Below are 20,738 nucleotides of genomic sequence, written 5' to 3'. Positions count from 1 at the left end.
TGGATAGTGAGGGAGAGAGAAAGAGAGAAAGGTCTTCCTTTTTGCCGTTGGTTCACCCTCCAATGGCTGCTGCGGCCAGCGCATCATGTTGATCCGAAGCCAGGAGCCAGGTGCTTCTCCTGGTCTCCCATGCGGGTGCAGGGCCCAAGGACTTGGGCCATCCTCCACTGCCTTCCCGGGCCATAGCAGAGAGCTGGCCTGGAAGAGGGGCAACCGGGATAGAATCCGGCGCCCCAACCGGGACTAGAACCCAGTGTGCCGGCACCGCAAGGCAGAGGATTAGCCTGTTAAGCCACAGCGCCGGCCCCTTCTAAGTCTTCTAATCTTTTAAGGAGCTAAGGCATAAAAATTTTGATCTTTTTTTTTCAAGCCATCCTGTTATAATGTCTTCACATATTTCTGTCTCTGAAGATATTAATTACATTTTTTGACATTTTCTTTTCCTTGCATTGTCTGTTTCCTCTGGGTTCCTTTTTTGTTTGTTTTCGTTTTAGTTCTGGACACTTTCTTCAAATGTGTTGTTAATCCTGACTGTCTTAAAGAATAAGCATTAAAAGCTTAATTTGAAACAAAACTGACTGATAGGCAGCTGTTTAACAACCAGCTCTTTGGAGTGAAAGGCCTTGACTTGCAGCATTTTGTGATTTCTGTGGTAGAAATATCTACCTTGCCTTGCTGTAAGCTACCAGTATGATATCAGTCAGTGCAAAATGGGGAAGAGATATACATAATTGGCTTTGATGAGCTAGTGTTACCATACCACTGGCTTTGCTTTGGAATGACTTGTACACAAGTCAGCCTTCCTGGTGGAGAATTCTCTAAATGCTGTCAATATTTGTAAATCTTCCTCCAGTGTCCTCTCTGGAGGATTCATCCATAGCTTCTAACGATCTGGAAACAAGGAAAAAGAAGGGGCTCTGTTACTCTTTACCTCTGCCGTTTCTGGTGTATTTTAATCCGGAGCCACCACCACTCAGTTTCTCTATATTTATTTATGTTTTAATGTTTATGTATTTGTTTTCATCTACTTGAAGAGAGAGTGAGAGACCGAGGTTCCATCTGCTGATTCACTCTTCAAATGCCTGTAATAGCGTTGAGTCAGGCTGAACCAAACGCCCACAACTCCACCTGGGTCTCCCATGTGTGTTGTGGGGGCCCGAGCCCTTGAACCATCATCTGTTGTTTTCCAGAATGCATAAGCAGGAAGCTGGGTCAGAAGCAGAGTAAGCAGGACTCCATCTGGCACTTGAACTTGGGCTGCAAGCATCACAGGTGGCAGCTTAATCTACTGTACCACAGCATCTACCTCAGTTTCTCTATTTTTAGGGAAGAATAAACTTTTTTTTTATAAAGATTTTTATATTATTTATTTGAAAAGCAGAGTTACAGAGAGAGAAGGAGAGAAAGAGAGATCTTTCATCTGCTAGTTCACTCCTCAAATGGCTGCAATGGCTAGGACTGAACAGGAGCCAGAAGCTTCTTCTGGGTCTGCCACGTGGGTGCAGGGACCCAAAGACTGCTGTTTTTTCAGGTCCATTGGCAGGGAGCTGGATCAGAAATGGAGCAGCCAAAACACAAACTGGCACCTATACAGGATGCTGGCGCTGCAGCCAGTAACTTAATCCAATATGCCACAGCAGCAGTACCGAGGAATTAACTTCCTATGATTAGGGCCAGCGCTGTGGCCTAGCGGGTAAAGCCACCGCCTGCATGCTGGCATCCCATATCCCATATGGGCATCAGTTCAAGTCCAGTCTACTACACTTCCAATCCAGCTCTCTGCTATGGCCTGGAAAAGCAGTAAAAGATGACTCAAAGCCTTGGGCCTCTGCATGCATGTGGGGAAACTGGAGGAAGCTCCTGGCTCTTGGCTTCAGATCGGCACAGCTCTGGCTGTTGCAGCCAACTGGGAAGTGAAACAGTGGATGGAAGACCTCTCTCTCTCTCTCTGTCTCTCCTTCTCTCTCTGTGTAACTCTGACTTTCAAGTAAATAAATCTTTAAAAAAGAAAAAACTTCCTATGATTGGGGTGTTGTAGGTGTGGAAAGAAGTCATCTGCTTGGGGCTGGCACTGTGGCTCACTTGGTTAATCCTCTGCCTGTGGTGCCAGCATCCCATAGGGGGGCCGGTTCTAGTCCCAGTTGCTCCTCTTCCAGTCCAACTCTCTGCTGTGGCCTGGGAAAGCAGTGGAGGATGGCCCAAGTGCTTGGGACCCTGCACCCACATGAGAGGCTGGCTCCTGGCTTTGGATCAGCACAGCACCGGCCGTAGCGGCCATTTGGGGAGTGAACCAACGGAGGGAAGACCTTTCTCTCTCTCTCACTGTCTATAACTCTACCTGTCAAAAATAATAATAATAAAAAAGTCTTCTGCCTTTTGAATGTGGAGATGGGGAGCGAGTCTATGTATGGACATGTATAGCAGTCTCGTCTTTTTCTTTGCCTCAGCACAATCTTCTGTTTTTTGGGTTTTTTTTTTTAAGATTTATTTATTTATTTGAAATTCAGAATTATACATGGGGTGCCCATATCCCCAAAAGAGAGCCAGTTTGAGTCTGCCTCCTCCACCTCCCCTTCAGCTTCCTACTAGCATACCTTGAAAGAGAGCAGGTGGTGGCTTAAGTGCTTGGGCCCTTGTGGACAATCCAGATGGAGTTCCAGGCTCCTGGCGTCAGCCTGACCCAGCCCCAGCTGTTATAGACATTTAGGGAGTGAACCAGCAAATAGAAGATCTCTCCCCACCTTTATCTCTTTCTCTCTATTGTTCAGCCTTTTAATTAGATTTTTAAAATAAGCATAGATATAGATATATGAGATTTATTTATTTACTTGAAAGGCAGAGTTTACAGAGAGAGAAAGAGATCTTGCATCTGCTGGTTCACGCCTCAAATGGCTGCAACAGCTGGGGCTTGTCCAGGCCAAACCAGGAGCCTGGAATTCCATCTGGGTCTCCCACATGGGTGGCAGGGGCCCAAGTACTTGAACCATTCTTCTGCTGCTTTCTCAGGTTTTTTCACATTAACATTTCCACATTTCATGTTTTCACATTAGCAGGGAGTTGGATTGGAGGTGGATAAACTGGGTCTCAAATTGGCCCTTCATGGGATGCTGGCATTGCAGGCAGCAACTTAACCTGATGTACCACAATGCTGGCCCTGAGTAAAAGAAACATTTTAACATAATAGTTTTCTCTCCTGTTTTTGCTTTCTTTGTAGATGTATATACCTTTTTTCTTTTGCAGTTATTTTAATGGGTTTAGGGTCGGAGAGAGGAGTTCATTTTTGTAGTTAATCTACTGTGTTTAATTAGAAGTCTTTTCTTTAGATGGTGTCCATTTGAATCTGACCATCAACTCTAATTCCAGTTCCAACTTCCTGGTAATGCATCTCCTGGGATGCAACAGTGATGGCTCAAGTAGTTGGGTCCCTGGCACCCACATAGGAAATCTCAGTTGAGATCCTGGCTGCTGACTTTGACCTTGCCTGTCCAGACTATTGCAGGCATTTGGGGAGTGAACCAGTGATTGGGAGCGCTCTTAATGTCTCTGACTTTTTCTATCTCTGTCTCTTTGTCTCTCAAATAAATAATACAATAAATAAAATTTGAAATTTTAGAAGTCCATCAGAGCAAGGAATGTCTTTGTCTGCAGTTATGATTTTGTTTTGTTGGTCAGCAGAAGTTACAGAGTGTGTATTGACCAGAATTTCGGGTTTTATTTTTTAAGATTTTATTTATTTGAAAGGTAGAGTTAGAGAGAGAGTCCACGAGAGAGCGCTTCCATCTACTGGTTCACTCCCCAAATGGCCACAATAGCCAGCGCTGGGCCAGGCCAACGCCAGGAGCCCGGGAGCTTCTTTTGGGTCTCCCACGTGGGTAACAGGGGCCCAAGTACTTGGGGCATCTTTCGTTGCTTTCCCAGGCTTATTAGCAGGGAGCTAATTGGAAGTGGATTGGAAGTGGAACAGCTGGGATTCAAACTGGAGCCCATATGAGATGCCACTGTCGCAGGCAGTGACTATACCTGCTATGCTTCAGTGCCAGTCCCCGAAAATTTCAGTTTTTATCTTCAGAATTCTAATCTTGCTCTTCACACTGGTCCATGAATCATTCATAATGAAGTAGAAATTTGGCCTCAGAATCCTTGAGATTGAATCCTGGTTCTACTGCCTTTCTAGTTACATGGCAATGAGCAAGTTTGTCTCCCTAAGTCTAAGCATCTATCTCTGTAGAATGAGGAAAATTTGTGTCCTGTTTTCTTCGTAGGATTACTGTAAGGACTGAGATAATGGAAATAAAAGTGCTTTAAGTGACTGTGAGTGAGGAATTTTAACGATTCACATTGTTTTCCCACCTAATTTAGAAGAAAAGAAGTGATTAGGTTAGTTGGTCCTTGCTGAGTAGAAAGAACAGAAAGTACGTCCTCAGAAACTTACCAGTTATACTCAACTTCAGAAATGTTTCTGCTGTTACTTTCATTCCTCAGACCCATCTTTGCCCAAATGCCCAAGCCTGCTTGCTTGGCACAGTGATTAAGATGTCCATTGAGATGCCCACAACACATATCTGAGTGCCTGGGTTGAAGTGCAGGCTCAGCTTCCAACGGATGCACATCCTGCAGAGAGCAGGTGATTATCAAGGGATACCACTCGTGTTGAAGGCCCAGATTGAGTTTGTGGCTCCTAGCTTCTGCCAGGTCCTGCTCAACTCCTACTGTTGTGGACATTTTGGGAGTGAACCAGCATATGGAACACCTCTCTCCCTGTCTGTCTCTGTCTCCATGTTTTTCAAATAAATAAATATGAGGGTTTTTTTTTGTAAATATGTTTTAAAAAAGAAAGCCTGAGGGTTGGTGTTGTGGTATAGCAGGTAAAGCTGCTGTCTACAATGCCAGCATCCCATATATGCTCCACTTCTGATCAAGCTTCCTGCTAACATGCCTGAGATAGCAGCGGAGGATGGCTTAAATTCTTGGGCCTCTGCATTCACATGGGAGAGCCAGAAAAAGCTCCTGACTTTCGGGTTTGGCCTGGCCCAGCCTCAGCCGTTGAGGCCATTTGGGCAGTGAAACAGTAGATGGAAGATATCTTTCTCTGTCTCTCTTTCTTCCTCTCTCTGTGTAACTCTGACTTTCAAATATAAATAAATATTTTAAAAATAATATAAATAAATAAGGAAGCCTGTGGCTAGCTTTGTGGTCCAGTGGATTAAGCTTCTGCTTGCCAAGCTAGCATCGTATATGTAGTCAAATGCTCTACCACTGAGCTACACCCCCTCCAGCATCCTATATGAATGCCGATTCGAGTCCCAGATGCTCCACATCCAATCCAACTCTCTGCTAATGTACTTGGGAAAGCAGTGCAAGATGGCCCAAGTGCATGGGTCCCTGCCACCTACATGGGAAGACCCAGATGGAGTTCCAGACTCTTGGCTTCAGCCTCACCCAGCCCCTGCCATTGTGGCCATTTGAGGAGCAACCAGCAGATAAAAGATTTCTGTCTTCCTTTCTCTGTGCCTTTCAAATAAATAAATCTTTTCTAAAAAATGCTGACTAACTATGTGATTCAGGCAGCAAACAGTTATTCCAGCAACAGGAGCCTACCCTGCAATGTCTTGGTTACTCTCTGCACTTGCCTTCCCCAGATGCTGCTGCAGATTGCTGATGATTTTATCGAGAGTGTGGTGACAGCAGCCTGTCAACTTGCTCGACATCGCAAGTCCAGTACCCTGGAGGTGAAAGATGTCCAGCTTCATCTAGGTATGTGGTCTCTTTTGTACAACTGCTTCTTTGGGACTGCCAGGGAAAGTGTAATCAGAGGAACTTTCATGCCAACGTGAGACATTGACCCTGGGATTTATGGATGCATCCAATAGAGGCAGTAATAGAGAAGAGAAATTCATTCAAGGAGTGAGCAGTGAGCACAGGCATTGACTTTATAACCATATGCCAGGGGCCGGCATTGTGGTGCAGCAAGTTAAGCCATTTCCTGTGACACCAGCATCCTATATTGGAGTGCCAGTTTGAGTCCCAGCTGCTCTGCTTCCAATCTAGCACCCTGTTGATGGCCTGGGAAAGCAGTGAAAGATGGCCTCGATACTTGCATCCCTGCTACCCATGTGAGAAATCTGGATGGAATTCCTGGCTCTTGTCTTTGGCCTGGCTCAGACTTGTCTATTGCACGCACTTGCTTTCTTTCTTTCTTTCTTTCTTTTCCTTTCTTTTCTTTTCTTTCATTTATTTTATTTATTTGAAAGGCAGAGTTACAGAGAGAGAGAGAGGTCTTCATCTGCTGGTTCACTCCCCAGATGGCTGCAATGGCTGGAGCTGTGCCAATCCAAAGCCAGGAGCCAGGAGCTTGGGTCTCCCACATGGGTGCAGGGACCCAAGGACTTGGGCCATCTCCTACTGCTTTCCCAGCCCATAGCAGAGAGCTGGATCAGAAGTGGAGCAGCCAGGACTCGAACCGGTACCGTATGGGATGTTGGCATTGCAGGTGGCAGCTTTACCCGCTACACTACAATGCCAGCTGCTATTGTAGCTATTTTGGGGAGTGAACTAATGGATAGGAGATCTCTCTCTCTCTCTCTCTCTCTCTCCCCCCCTCCCTCCCTCCCTCCTTCCCTCCCTCCCTCCCTACTTGCTTTTCTCTCTCTCTCTCACTCTGCCTTTCCAATAAATAAATAAATCTTAAAAAAAAAAAAAAAAGATTGTCACTTTCCAACTGTATTGTCTTATCCTTCCCACTTAATTTCCCTTAGAGCCATTCCTTCATTTGAAAAGTGGAGAATTGTAGATTATGTTTGTAAAGTGATTGGCACAAATTGAGAGCTTAAATGTAGCTACTGTTGTTTCTCTGCCTTTCAAAGGAAACCATTCCTCAGTGTTCCCTTGCAATTTTTAGCCTCTCCAAGTAGCCACGATGACTGGGGCTGGGCCAGGCTGAAATCAGGAGCCAGAAGCTCTATCCAGATCTCTCACATGGGTGGCAAGGACCCAAGTACTTGGACCATTCTCTGCTGCTTTCCCAGGAGCATTAATAAGGTGCTGGATTGGAACTGGAGCAGTCAGAACTCAAACCAGTACCCATATGGGATGTCAGCGGCATAGGCAGAAGCTTGACTCGCTGTGCCACAGTGCCAGCCCCCACAATAGAAGCTACCACAACAGGTCTGTGGTCATTTCCAGAGCTCTAAGGGGCAGTTCCTGCAATCTTTAGAACAGTGGAGGTATGTGCCTTCACAGATATCGCAGTGTTTGAAGCAGTCTCTAGCCCACCACCTGTCCTATGGTTGATATGATCACATGAAGTCCTATGAGAAGGAAAAGGCCAGCCTGCCAGGAGTAAATAAAGCTCTAGGCAAATACGAACTTGCTGATGTGGAAGACACCACCATCAAAGATGATGATGGCATTAACCTCTTTGGATCTGAGGAGGAGGAGGAAGGGAAGAGGCAAAGAGGCTAAGGGAAGAACGACTCATACAGTATGATTCAAAGAAAGCCAAAAAACCTGGCCAGCGCCGCAGCTCAATAGGCTAATCCTCCGCCTTGCGGCGCCGGCACACCAGGTTCTAGTCCTGGTCGGGGCACCAATCCTGTCCCGGTTGCCCCTCTTCCAGGCCAGCTCTCTGCTGTGGCCAGGGAGTGCAGTAGAGGATGGCCCAAGTCCTTGGGCCCTGCACCCCATGGGAGACCAGGAGAAGCACCTCGCTCCTGCCTTCGGATCAGCGCGGTATGCCGGCAGCAGCGCGCCTACTGCGGCGGCCATTGGAGGGTGAACCAACGGCAAAAAGGAAGACCTTTCTCTCTGTCTCTCTCTCTCACTGTCCACTCTGCCTGTCAAAAAAAAAAAAAAAAAAGCCAAAAAACCTGTGCTTGTTGCCAAGTCTCCTATCTTACTAGATGTAAAACCTTGGGATTATGAGAGATACAGCTAAATTGGAGGAGTGCTTCAGAAGTATTCAAGCAGATGGCTTGGTCTGGGGCTCCTTTAAACTAGCTCCAATGGGATACGGAATTAAGAAACTTCAAATACAGTGTGTAGTTGAAGATGGATGGATCATGGCTTTTGAAGACTATGGGCAATCTGTGGATGTGGCTGCTTTCAACAAGATCTAAAATACATTCACTTAAGTAAAAGCTTGAAAGATGCAAACAAGAAAACACCACAACAGATTATGTTATTTTGAGAATTTAACATTCCTATTTTGTACTTTAATTATGAAAAGAAAATTGGAATGTCAGTTATTCATTAGGGGTAGGAAATAATTCTCACAGAGACTAGAACACTCAAAAGTCTGCATGACTACAGGCCTGATGGAAGGGGACCATACTCAGAATTGCGTGGGGACAGCATGGGCTCAGAGCATGGAGAATTAAGGAATGGTGCTGAATAGCATCAAGCCATCTAGCTCTGTGCACACCCCAGTCCCCTCGGTAATGGTGGGCCTGCCAATGAGGCTGTCAACTGTTGATGCCTATGGTCTGGACAAGACTGGGCCCTGGCTCTTGTTTGCTTCTGACCCAGTTTTCTATTCATGCCTGGTTGAATAGGTTCCTCTTCTTTTATTCTTTAAAAATATTTTTGGAGTTGTGCTGTGGCTTAGTGGCATCCCATATGTGCACTGGATTGAGTCCTAGCTGCTCCACTTCCTATTCAGCTCTCTGCTAAGGCCTGGGAAAGCAGTAGAAGATGTCCCAAGTGTTTGGGCCCTTGTACCCATGTGGAAGATCCTGAAGAAACTCCTTGCTCCTGGCTTCAGATCGGCCCAGCTCCCAGCCGGCCATTTGGGGAGTGAACCAGCAGATGAAAGACCTCTCTCTCTCTTCCTCTGCCTCTGCCTCTTTGTAACTCTGCCTTTCAAATAAATAAATAAATCTTAAAAAAAAAAATTTAGGGGGTTACTAACTCTGTGGTGTAGTGGTCTAAACCTCTACCTATGGTGCCAGTATCCCATATGGGCACCAATTCATGTCCCAGCTGCTCCTCTTCTGATCCTGCTCTCTGCTTATGGCCTGGGAAAGCAGTAGAAGTCAGTGCCTGGGACAAAATAAATTTTGCCAAACAAATCTTGTTTTCAGTACTTTAGGAGTGCTAGTAAGAGGAATAAAGGAGTCCTCATGTAATTCCTGTAGAATAATGATTGTTGGAGTAAGACAACTGAAGAGGGGCCTGCGCTGTGGCCTGAAGTGCCAGCATCCCATATGGGTGCTGGTTCAAGACCCAGCTGCTCCACTTCTCATCCAGCTCTCTGCTATGGCCTGGGAAAGCAGTAGGAGATGGCTCAAATCCTTGGGCCCCTACGCCCATGTGGGCGACCTGGAAGAAGCTCCTGGCTCCTGGCTTCGGACTGGTGCAGCTCTGGCCGTTTTGGCCATCTGTGGAGTGAACCAAAGGAAGGGAGACCTTTCTCTGTCCCTCCTTCTCATTGTCTGTAACTCTACCTCTTAAATAATAAATAAAATCTTAAAAAAAAAAAAAAAAAAAAGACAACTGAAGAAAGAAATGACTGTTTTCTGTGAACCAGATGAGCTACTAGGGAACCTTAAGGTTCAGCACTTCAAGCTTCAACTAATTTTTTTTTGCAAGAAGCTCAAATTGTGTTCTTTAAAGTTTGTAGGAGCCGCATGTCATATCCCCATTTGAATTTCATAGAATTCATGTGTCAGGTCAGTGTTAGTTCAGCTGATGCCCAGATTCGTCCTCCCTGACCCTTGGTGAGGGTCACGCTGTTCCTGACACTGCCTTCCTTTCTTGCAGAGCGCCAGTGGAACATGTGGATCCCAGGGTTCGGCTCTGAGGAAATCCGACCCTACAAGAAAGCCTGCACCACAGAAGCTCACAAACAGGTGAGGAGCCTCCAGAGCCTGGGGACAGCCAGGCAGATCTCTTGAGCTTTGTCTCGGAGAGGCTGCCTGCAGCCACCTCCGAGGGAACTGACTTTTCCCACACAGCAAGCTTCATTCTCTGGAAAAGGTCAGAGGGCAAGGGGCAGCAGCGGGCCATGGGCAATCAGATATTTCCTTGCTGCTCTGCTATTCCCATGTGGATTTCTCTCAGCTTTGATGGTGCCATTCACAGCTGTTGATTCTAGGTACCTCTGCCCTGGATGGGCGGTGCTCACCCCGTGCATACCTCCTTAATGAGATCTTTCTTCTTTGTTACTGACAAACACCCCATGAATAGAGGATGGGTTAAAGAAGCAGAAACATGCCATGACTGTACTGAGCGGTAGTATCCAGGCTGCATCCTGGCTGTGAAGAGCTGGTGTGTCAGTGTGAGAACACCATTTCTGCTGTGGGGCAAGTTGTCCCTGTCCTTGGTCAGTCCAGCAGCAGTGTTTAGCACCCTTTGAGGAGGCTATTATCCCGTCTTAGTTTAACTGGCCTCTTTTCTTTCGAAAAGTGAGCTTTTCCCAAGTTTGAGAAGCACGATGAGGCAGTGCTGGGTGAGTGCCCTTGCTTGTTCCTAGCCTGGTCTCTCTTGAGTGGGTATTTACAAAGCTCACAGAGGAAGTCCTGCAAGGAAGCCACACAGCCTGAATCGGAACACTGCACTGTTCTTCAGACAAAGCACTGCTGCTTTGGCTCTGCTCCCAAATTATCTGCTTTTCTATCCATTTGTTTAGTCAACAAATACCATAATGTTGGGACCATCTCTTGGTAAAAAAGGAGCAGAGCAAGTTAGGAATTTGGCCAGTGGATGGTAGTAGTTACAATTTAAAAAAAAAAATTTATTTATTTATTTGAGAAGCAGAATTTACAGATAGTGAGAGGGAGAGAGAGTGCATAGTCCTCTGTCCACTATCCACTGGTGTACTCCCCAAATGAGCCAGAGCTGGGCCGATCTGAAGCCAGAAGCCAGGTGCTTCTTCCAGTTCTCCCACATGGGTTCAGGGGCCCAAGCACTTGGGCCATCTTCCACTGCTTTCACAGGCCATAGCAGCGAGCTGGATCAGAAGTGGAGCAGCCAGGGCTCAAATTAGCGCCATATGGGATGTTGTTGCTGCAGGCAGAGGCTTGACCTATGCCAGAGCTCTAGCCCCTCTAGTAACAGTTGAAACGCATGATCTGACTGGTTGTGCTGGAAGTTATTAGTTCTCAGTTTCCCTTCACTGCTAGTCACCAGGTTTGAAATTTCAGCTCCTTTGTGAATGGCAACAAGTTCAAAATTGAGACCCTTTTTTTTATTTTCTCCATCATCAGAAGAAGCAGATTGGGGTGGGGAAAGCCTAAAAAGTATGTGCTTTGCTGGTCCAGCCCCTGGGCTCCCCAGGAGGCAAGAGCTCTCACCTTCTCCCGCTCTGAATGTTTTTTGCCATTTTGCTAGCTTGGAGCAGTTTGAGTCTGCTGGTCAGTGGGATGGGTCTATTGCCTCATCTGAACATCTCTTGTGGCCCTGCACACTGCATTCCGGAAGAAGGAGCCTGTTGGGCTGCCCTGCAGCCACAGATCCCCAGAGGCTCTGGCCTGTAATGTAGACCAGGCTGCCCGTAGGCCTCACATGAATATTCCAGAAACCTCCTGACTTTAACCCTCGTAACGGCTTATTTCTGTCTCCTTTCAGAGAATGGCATTGATCCGGAAAACAACGAAAAAATAACACACAGAAAGGTCAGGGAATGGACAACATTTAAATGTATTTGGAGATACTTGAGCTGAGACCTCAGCCATCTCATCCTTGGAATTTTTTTTTTAATGCTTTACAGAGAAGCATATATTTTTTATTAACAGTGCAGCAATATCTATAATGACTGAGAGGATCTGACAAGAGAAGAAAGCCTCCTAGCCCAGCTTCCGGTCCCTTTTCCCTGCCGTCTCAGAGGAGCAGTGTATCTTCCAGAGAAGATTTTATTTGTGGTTTATTCTATAAGTGATTGAACATGGGACAAAGCAAATGGTCTTGTTGAGTGAGACAGTATTAGCAGGATTTGTAGCGGGTTTTGTCCCCTTCTCCTTTCCCCCTTTCCCTGTACTTTGTAATGTCAGTGTTTATATGACTATGACTTTCATTTGCTTTTCCAGAATAAAGAAGTTATTAATCGAAAGACACAGGGTGCATGACTTACAGCCTCTAAGATGCCTGAGGGGGTCAGGACAGCAAGGCTGGGTGGAGCTCTAGTCAGCAGGTGGCAGCACCATTATGCACTTCCGTGTTGAGAAAAACTTGGGGATTTTCCATGATTTTACTTCAAGGGAGACCACACCATCTGCAAGAGTTTGAGTCCAGTTTCTCTGCCTGCAGGCAGAGGGACCATCTCTCATGAGCTCCCAAACTGGAGAAAGGCATCTGTTTTTGGCAGTGTTACATGCCTAAGAGCCCTTTGTGACCTATTCTTCAGCTCCTGGACAAGTCGTGCTCCTGCTTGGCCCTGAGAAAGGATAGGAGTAGCCTTGGGGAAAGGCCTGCAGGTATCTGTCTGTTCTCAGTTGATGATACCCCGATCCTGGTATTTTTACCATTGTGCACCCTTCAGTGACACCTAGCGTCATCTTGTCTGGGGATTGTGAAGGTTCCATGAGCTTCCAGAAAATGACTGTCCCATTCAGTCACCGGCACAAACACATCCACCTTGCCCTGCTTTGGTCCTCTGCCTCCTGAGGCATGGCTTTAGATGGGACCCTGCTTTTCACCCACCGCCACTCTGAGTCTGGCCCCATAACTCCTTTCTTCATAGCCTAAAGATCCCTTGGGCGAGCAGCTCAAAGACTATGCTGATGTCACTGTTGCTGAGGTCTCAATGTAAGGAGCGCCCAAGGAGGCAGCCAGCTTCTCCCCTCCTCCAGTGCTACCTGATGCTCAGCAGCAAGGTTGCTCTTGTGACTACTATCATGATGAGGACGCTGCAGGGTTTCACCTTCTCCAGCACCTCGTGATGCCACTGGGCGATGTGCTCAAAGGATTTCGGTTGGTGACGCCAAACAGCAGGAGGCCTCCAGCCAAGTTCCGATAGTAGGAGTGGGTTTCTGACCTCGACAGCCAAGAAAGAATCCAGAATTAGTTTTGAGCCCTCTACTGAGGACAGAAGGGAACAAGGGAACCAAGGAAGTTTAATGAAAAGAGCTGGGCAGAGTCAAAAGTCCTCAATTCTTGGTCAGGTGTTTGAGAGGTAAGTGGCTTCATGTGTCGAGTCATCTGGTGTTGTCTGCATATTGTTGATTCATTCCCATTATAAGCTGTGCCATGTCTGTGTTTGGCAGGAGGCCACACTGATGAGTAAAACAGACAGAGGGGGACCAATGTTGTGGCACAGTGGGTTAAACTGCTACTTGTGATGCCAGCATCCCATATGAACACCAGTTTGGAGTCCTAGCTACTGTATTTCTGATCCAGCTTCTAGCCTGGGAAAGCAGTGGATATTGGTCCAAGTGTTTGGACCCCTGCCACCCAAGTGGGAGGCCCAGGTGGAGTTCCAGGCTCCTAGCTTTGGCCTGACCCAGCCCCAGCTGTTGCGGTCATTTAGGGAGTGAACCAGTGGATGGAAGATTCTTTCTCTCTCTCTCTCTCTCTCTCTTTCTCTCTCTCTCTCTCTGTGTGTGTGTGTGTGTGTGTATATATATATATATATATATATATATATATATATATATATATATCTTTTTTTCTCTCTGTCTTTCAAATAAATAAATAAAAGAAGAAGAAAAGGAAACAGACATAGAGAGCAATCCTGCCACTGGAGAAATATGAAGCAGTCACTGTGACAAAGGCTACAAAAGAGGCGAACGCAGGGCTGGGGAGAGGCCTGGCAGCTGGAGAGAAAGGATCCAGGTGAAGGGTTGGAATCTGAAGGCGAGGGAGATGCATGTGTATAAGCCCTGCAGCAGTGTAGTGCGCTAAGTTGGGCCAGGTCACACTTGATGTGCGTTGTAGGCCCCCGCAGAGTAGTTTATCCAGAAAGTTATAGGAGCCACTGAAGGATTTTAAGCAGCAACGTGGTGTTTGCAAAGGCCCGGAGATCTAAAGAAGTTATTGCATTGACGTGGCTAAAAAGCACAAGATGTGGGATGAGGGGTGAGTGGCGTGCTTGCTTTGGCAGCACATAAACCAGAACAGGAGTGAATGGCTAGAGGTGAGCAGAAAGTGAGCTTCCGTGGTGGGTAGCCTTAGGCCTGTGGTGTGGGTTTCATCCTGAATTCATGGGCAGTTCAGTGCCCATGCCTTGGAGGCAGTGTGTGCATGCGTGTGCACATGTGTGCAAGGATGTAGTGTGGGTGGCTCAGCAGGCTAGTCAGCTTTCCACCCTTGTGGGGTTTTTTAGATTATTTATTTCAAAGGCAGAGATACACAGAGAAATCTGATGGTTCACTTCCCAAATGGCCACAATGGGCTGGGCCAGGCTGAATCCAGGAACTAGGAACTTCATCTCAGTCTCCCACATGGGTGGCAGGAGCCCAAGCACTTAGCCATCTTCTGCTGCCTTCCCAGGTGAGTTAGCAGGGAGCTGGATCATAAGTGGGGCAGCCGTGACTCAAATGGGCTGTCTGTGCATTGCAGGCAGCTTAACCTGCTGTGCCATGACACCGCCCTGCACCCTCCCCTCTCAGTCTGAGCAACATCTTTCTTAACTAGTGGACACTGTAGGACCCTGAGAAAGCTTCTGGGGCTGGCATCCATGATGCTACCATCCCATATGGGTGCTGATTTGAGTCCTGGCTGTTCCACTTCTGATCCAGCTCCCTGCTAATGCACCTGAGAAAGCAGAGAAGATGGTCCAGATCCTTGGGCCCCTGCAAGCATGTGGGAGACCCGGATGAAGCTCCTGGCTCGTGGCCCAGGGCTGGCTGTTGTGGCTATCTAAGGAATGAACCAGCAGATGGGCGTTCTCCCCCACCCCACCGTGTGTGTGTGTGTGTGTGTGTGACTCTCCTCTCTGTTACTCTGCCTTTCAATAAATAAATAAATCTTTAAAAAAATAATAATAAAGATTCAGTGAGACAAAAGGATTCTGATGCTCAAAACAGGCAGCTAACCAGGAAGTCCTGCTCAGGCAGTAGGACAGTGAAGAGCTGGACGAAGGACTGATGTGACCATATTTGCCTGTTCAAAGCCTCCCTCTGGCTGCCAGTGTAGAGTAGAACTGGAAACAGGCAGGAGGGAAATGACCAGAAAGTTGCTGCAGTTATTTGGACTAAAAGGAAAAGAGTCGGACTTGAGAGGCTTTCCTGGAAAAGAGTTAACCAAAAGGGAAGGATAAGGGCTGCCACAACAGGATGAGCTGTGAGGACGCCTTAGGACCATCTGGAGAGGGTCCCCTGTGCCAGCAAGTGACGCGGGAGGAGGGCAGAGCTGAACTAAGACCCTTAGAGGTGTGGCCTCTTTACTCGTCTGGAGAGGTGTGATCTCTGTGAGGCCACAGGCAGCCAGGACTCAGACCTGGGCTCCTGGACCAGAATCTGCCCTTCCTCCTGGCTTGAAAGCCCCTCTGCTCCTTCCCCATGGATGGGCTCTCTCCTTGGCACTCAGGGCTGGGGTGGTGTGGAAGGCAGGCAGCAGGGGCCTGCTGCTGTCATACTCCCCGGAACCTTTCCTGGCCAGCTGTGTCCCAGAACTGGAGCTTGATCTGGACCCCAGGCTCTACCTCCACAAAGTGCTCACTGACGTCCACCCCCACTGGCTGGCACCCTCCACAAACGTCTCAGCAAGCATGATTTGTCCACAGTTGGATGTCCAAGGAGGATGATGTGGAACTGGTACTGCCAGAGTGTCCATGGGGCATGGGGGCCAGCAAGACACCAGGCCAGCCAGGAGAATCGAGGCCCAGCTGAGGCATGAATCTCACAGCTCTGGGGCCCAGTTAGGTTTCCAGAAGAGCCAGAACCTAAAGGCAACCTGGGACTTCCAGGTCTAAGGTCCCCAGGACACGCCCAGACGGGGGCCTGGAGAAACTTTCATGTCATCTCTGCAAGGAGGCGTCAGTGCCGTTTGAAACCTTGCAAAGCTGGGTCCCATCAGGACAGACGCAAGCTTCCCTGAAATAGAGCAGTCCCCAGATGGTGGCTTGAAAGACCCGAGTATGGGGGTGGGGAGTCACAGCCCCTAAATGCTAGGCTGTCTCCCTCCTCCTCCCTGCTGGCCTGAGTCCCAATCCTGGGCCTATGCTTGTGCAATACAAAGCTTGCCTTTCCCAGCACACCTGGGAGGAGGTGCCTTTGGCCGTGGGAGGATCCCCCATAGCTGTCAACATCAGACTGGACACTGCTCCTGTGCCAGGGCTGCGGGCTTGAGAGCAAGCACTCACAAAGCAAGGGGATAGTAAACATAGTGGCCATACCACCTGATGTTTGTTGAAGCTAAGTTATGGGTTTATTGAATTCTTTTAACTATTTTGTAGTTTGCACTGTTTTCTTTATTCTTAACTTTTTTAGTTCATTTATTTTCATTTTATGAGAAAAAAAGATTCAGGAGGAGAGATACCTTGCATCTTCTGGTTCACTGCCCAAATGATCCCAACAGCCAGGGCTAGGCCAGACTGAAGCCAGGTTCCCAGCTGGGTCTGCCATATGAGTGGCAGAGATACAAGCAATTGGGGCATTGCCTACAGCCCCTGAGAATACACGTTATTAGGAAGCTGGCTCAGAAGTGGAAGAGCCAGGATTCAAACCATGCGCTCTGATGTGGGTTTCCCAAGTAGTGACGTAAGCACTGTACCAGACTCCTACCCCAATTCTTGGGTATTTAAAAAAATTGGGGGGCCAGTATTGTGGCAAAGCAGGTTAAACCTCCCCCTGCAATGCCAGCATCCTGTATATGCTGATTCAAGAGCCGGCAGCTCCACTTCCAGTCCCACTCCCTGCTAATACACCTGGAAAAGCCACAGAAGATGGCCCAACTCCTTGGGCCCCTGTACTCACATGGGAGACTCAGAAGAAGCTCCAGGCTCCTGGCTTCGGTCTGGCCCAGCTCTGCCCTTTATAGCCATTTGGAGAGTGAAAGATCTCTCTGTCTGTCTCTCTCTTCTTTCTCCAACTCTGCCTTTCTAAGAAATTTTTTTTTTAAAAAATGAATCTTTAATTTTTTTTGTTTTAATTGTTTTGAGAGAGAGAGATACAGACAGTAGCCATCTGCTAATTCACTTCCTAGATGCCCACAATGGCTGAGGCTGGTCCAGGCATCTGGGTGCAACAAATTCCATCCAGGAATTTGCTACCCACATGGTAGCAAGGACCGAGTCACTTGAGCCACCCTTGTCTCCCAGGGTCTGCTTAACAGGAAGTTGGAGTCAGGAGCCAGAGCCAGGTATCAAACCTGGGTACTCTGATATGGGACAGGGCTTCTTAACCTGTAGGCCAAATACCCACCCCATGTATTGTGGTTTTTAAAAATTTCCATAGGTTTTTAAAATTTTTTTCAAATTTGTGTTTTATTTTCTTTGAAAGGCAGAGAGAGTGAGAGCTTCTGTTCACTGGTTCACTCTCCGAATGTCTGCAACAGCCACAACTGGGCTGGACTGAAGCTAGGAGCTGGGAATTCAAATTGGGTTTCCCTGAGGGCCAGGGACCTGACTGCTTCAGCCATCATCTGCCTCCCAGGGTGCACATTAGCAGGATTCAGGAGCTAGACCCAAGTATCAAACTCCAGCATGGAATACGGGTATCTTAACTGTTAGACCAATGTGGTGGAATGAGAAGGCCATGCCAAGATGGCCACTGGCAACAGACACTGCCTGGCAACAGGCTGTGATTGGGTGGCTTCAGAAACTGTCTGGCAACAGGGTGTGATTGGTTAGGGCATAGACCGCCCTTGACCGGATTGGCTGCCTTGGCTATATAAGCAGCTGTAGCAGTTGCTACATCCTGCAGGCTGCTTGCCTCAGGCCTGCTTTCACTTGATTCCTGGGGTCTGTGTGGTGACTCCGCGCCTCTTGCCCCCACCACGCTCCTCCTCCTAGAAATGAATCCACAGCAACAGACCAAATGCCCACCCCATGTGTTTTTGGGTATTTTTTTTTAATTCCTATATCAGTTTTCTTGTTTTTTAAGAAAAAAGGCAGGGGCCAGCATTGTGGTGTAGTAAGTAAAGCTGCTGCCTGGGATGCTGGCATCCCATATGGGCGCCAGTTCATGTCCCAGCCACTCCAGTTCTGATCCAACTGCCTGTTAATGGCCTGGGAAAAGCAGCATAAGAAGGCCCAAGGACTTTGGCCCCTGCCACCCACGGGGGAGACTCAAATAAAGCTCCTGGCTCATGGCTTTGGCTGCCTCAGACCCAGCCGTTGAAACCATCTAGGGAATAAACAAACAAATGGAAGTTCTCTGTTACTCTGACTTTCAAATAAATAAATGAATAAGCTTAAAAAAATAAAAAAAAAGGCAAAGTGACAGGAAAAGACATATATTATGTGTACTGGTTCACTGAAAAATGCCTACAACTGCTGGGGCTGGGCCAGGCCAAATCCAGGTTCCCAGAATTCCATCAGGTCTCCTATGTGAGTGGCAGATGCCCCAATACGTGGGCCATTTCCCAAGCTAGATTGCAAGTACAGAGTAGCTGTGCACTCAGAAATGGAATGTGGGTGTCCCAGGCAGCATCTTTAAAAAAAAGACTTGGGGCCAGTGCTGTGGCGCAGCGGGTTAATGCCCTGGCCTGAAGCACTGGCATCCCATGTGGGCGCCGGTTCTAGTCCCGGCTGCTCCACTTCTGATCCAGCTCTCTGCTATGGCCTGGGAAAGCAGTGGAAGATGACCCAAATCCTTGGACCCCTGCTCCCGCGTGGGAGACCCAGAAGAAGCTCCTGGCTCCTGGCTTCGGATCGGCACAACTGGCCATTGCAGCCAATTGGGGAGTGAACCATTGGATGAAAGACCTCTCTTTCTCTATCTCTTCTCTCTCTGTGTAATTCTGACTTTCAAATAAATAAATAAACCTTTAAAAGAAAGATTTATTTTATTTATTTGAAAGAGTTATAGAGAGATGTAGAGCCAGAGAGAGGTCTTCCATTTGCTGGTTCACTCCCCAAATGACTGCGACAGCAAAAGCTAAGCTGATCCAAAGTCAGGAGCTTCCTCCGGGTCTATCACACAGGTGCAGGAGCCCAAGGACTTGGGCCATCTGCTGCTGCTTTCCCAGGCCATAGCAGAGAGCTGGATCAGAAGTGAAGCAGCCAGGACTTGAACCAGCATCCATATGGGATGCTGGCACTGCAGCAGCACAGCATCGCCCCCCCCAGGCACCACAATGCCTGACCCAACAGGTTTTTGTTTTTTTCTAATTCATGTCTTATTTTATTTGAAAGAAACAAGAGTAAGAGATTTCCATCTGCTGATTCACTCTCCAAAGGCCTGCAACAGCTGCAACTGGGCCAGGCCAAAGCTGGGAGCCAGTAACTCCCATGGGTGGCAAGTACCCAAGTACTTGAGCCATGACTGCTGCCTCCCAGTGTGTGCATTAGCAGGAAGCTTGATCAGAAGGACGCAAGCTAGGTACTGCAAATGGAATGCGGGCATCCCAAGCGTGGTCTTAGACACTGTGACAAATGCCTGTCCCACAACAGAATTATAGAGAGAGGAGAGACAGATATTCCATCTACTGGCTCACTGCCCGGATGACTGCAACAGCCAGGGCTGGGCCAGGCAGAAGCCAGGAGCCAGAAGCTTCATCGGGGTCTCCCATGTGGGTGCAGGGGCCCCAACACTTGGGCCATCTTCCATTGCTTTCCCAGGCATATTACCAGCGAGCTAGATCGGAAGTGGAGCAGCCGGGTTAGCAACCAGTGCCCATATGGGATGTCTGCATGGCAGGTGGCTCTTTCACCTGCCGTGCCACAACACCAGCTCCCCCCTCCTCACAGTAACAGTTTTTAAAAGCCCAGGAGTCCTCTGCCCAAGACAGCCTAGCCCCTTCAGGAAAGTCACACGGCTGTGGCCTTGAGGTACAGTGTAGTGGGGCACCATAACTAAGTTATAGACACTGCCTGCAATTTCCACAGAGAGCTGTGCAGGGCCTGGGGAGGAACTGGGGCGCTCGGGTAGGTAAGGGAGCATTTGAGCTGAACGTGGAAGGGTGTACACCCCAGGCAAGGGCGCAGCCCGTGCAGACGTTGGGCTTGTTAGCAGAAGGAACTTGGCATGCACTGAGCACTTGGCCACGTGACCACATTCGCCTCTAGCAGCAAAGTGAGGTAGAAACTTCTCGTCTTGTCAGGAAGAGACTGAGGCTCTGCGGGGCTGACACCTGGTGGCCGTTGGAGCCAGCCTGTGTGTGGTGGACACAGTGCTTCCTCTGTCTCCACCCAAGTTACAGTGGCTCCCCTGGGGCAAACCTTGGCTCTGTTCCCTCCCAGGAGCAGGGGGATACTTTCAGTCTGGATTGCTGGGTTTTCAGGCCTAAGAAGAGAAGGGAGGAAGCGGCGGTCCAGGCTGAGGAAGCGGCTCATGGAGGGGTCTGCGGACCCGGGAGCCCGACTTTGCTGCAGCCGCAATGCCGGTGGGTTTGGCCAGGGTCCCATCTTGGAGGAGCTAGGTTGCATAGAATAGACTAGGGGTTAGACCTACAGGAAGATTCTGGAACTTTAGTTAGAAAGCAGAGCCCAATCCACATCTCCACCAGGGAGTCAGAAGCTTTAACAACTATGCTAGAGCCTGGAATCCTTGTTACCTCCCTGTGGGCTTTGTTCCTTCACTGTGATTACCAAGGGAAACTGTGAGGGAGCAGAGGGGGAAGCCCTCTTGGTGAACCACTGTGAGACAAGGACTGCCGCCGATTTCTCAGGTCCTTCCCAAAAATCCCGAGTCAGGTACAGGTAG

The 20,738-nt window shown here is 48.2% G+C and overlaps 1 protein-coding gene and 1 pseudogene across 1 annotated transcript in view; both read left to right on the top strand.

The window, feature by feature from the left end:
• The window catches only part of TAF12 (TATA-box binding protein associated factor 12), a 30,591-nt gene extending 18,548 nt beyond the window's left edge, over nt 1-12,043 (top strand). The window contains exons 4-6 of the mRNA XM_062193204.1: nt 5,640-5,754; nt 9,757-9,845; nt 11,563-12,043. Of these exons, the coding sequence (XP_062049188.1) occupies nt 5,640-5,754; nt 9,757-9,845; nt 11,563-11,598 (240 nt within the window). The 3' untranslated portion in view covers nt 11,599-12,043. The remainder of the gene's footprint in view (nt 1-5,639; nt 5,755-9,756; nt 9,846-11,562) is intronic.
• On the top strand, nt 6,917-8,141 carry LOC133760482 (elongation factor 1-beta-like; annotated as a pseudogene).
• Nucleotides 12,044-20,738: the final 8,695 nt, after the last annotated feature.

The sequence above is a fragment of the Lepus europaeus genome, chromosome 5, assembly GCF_033115175.1.
Source record: "Lepus europaeus isolate LE1 chromosome 5, mLepTim1.pri, whole genome shotgun sequence".
NCBI lineage: Eukaryota > Metazoa > Chordata > Mammalia > Lagomorpha > Leporidae > Lepus > Lepus europaeus.
Note: the sequence above shows the minus strand (reverse complement) of the source record. Positions and strands in the feature narration are given on the sequence as shown.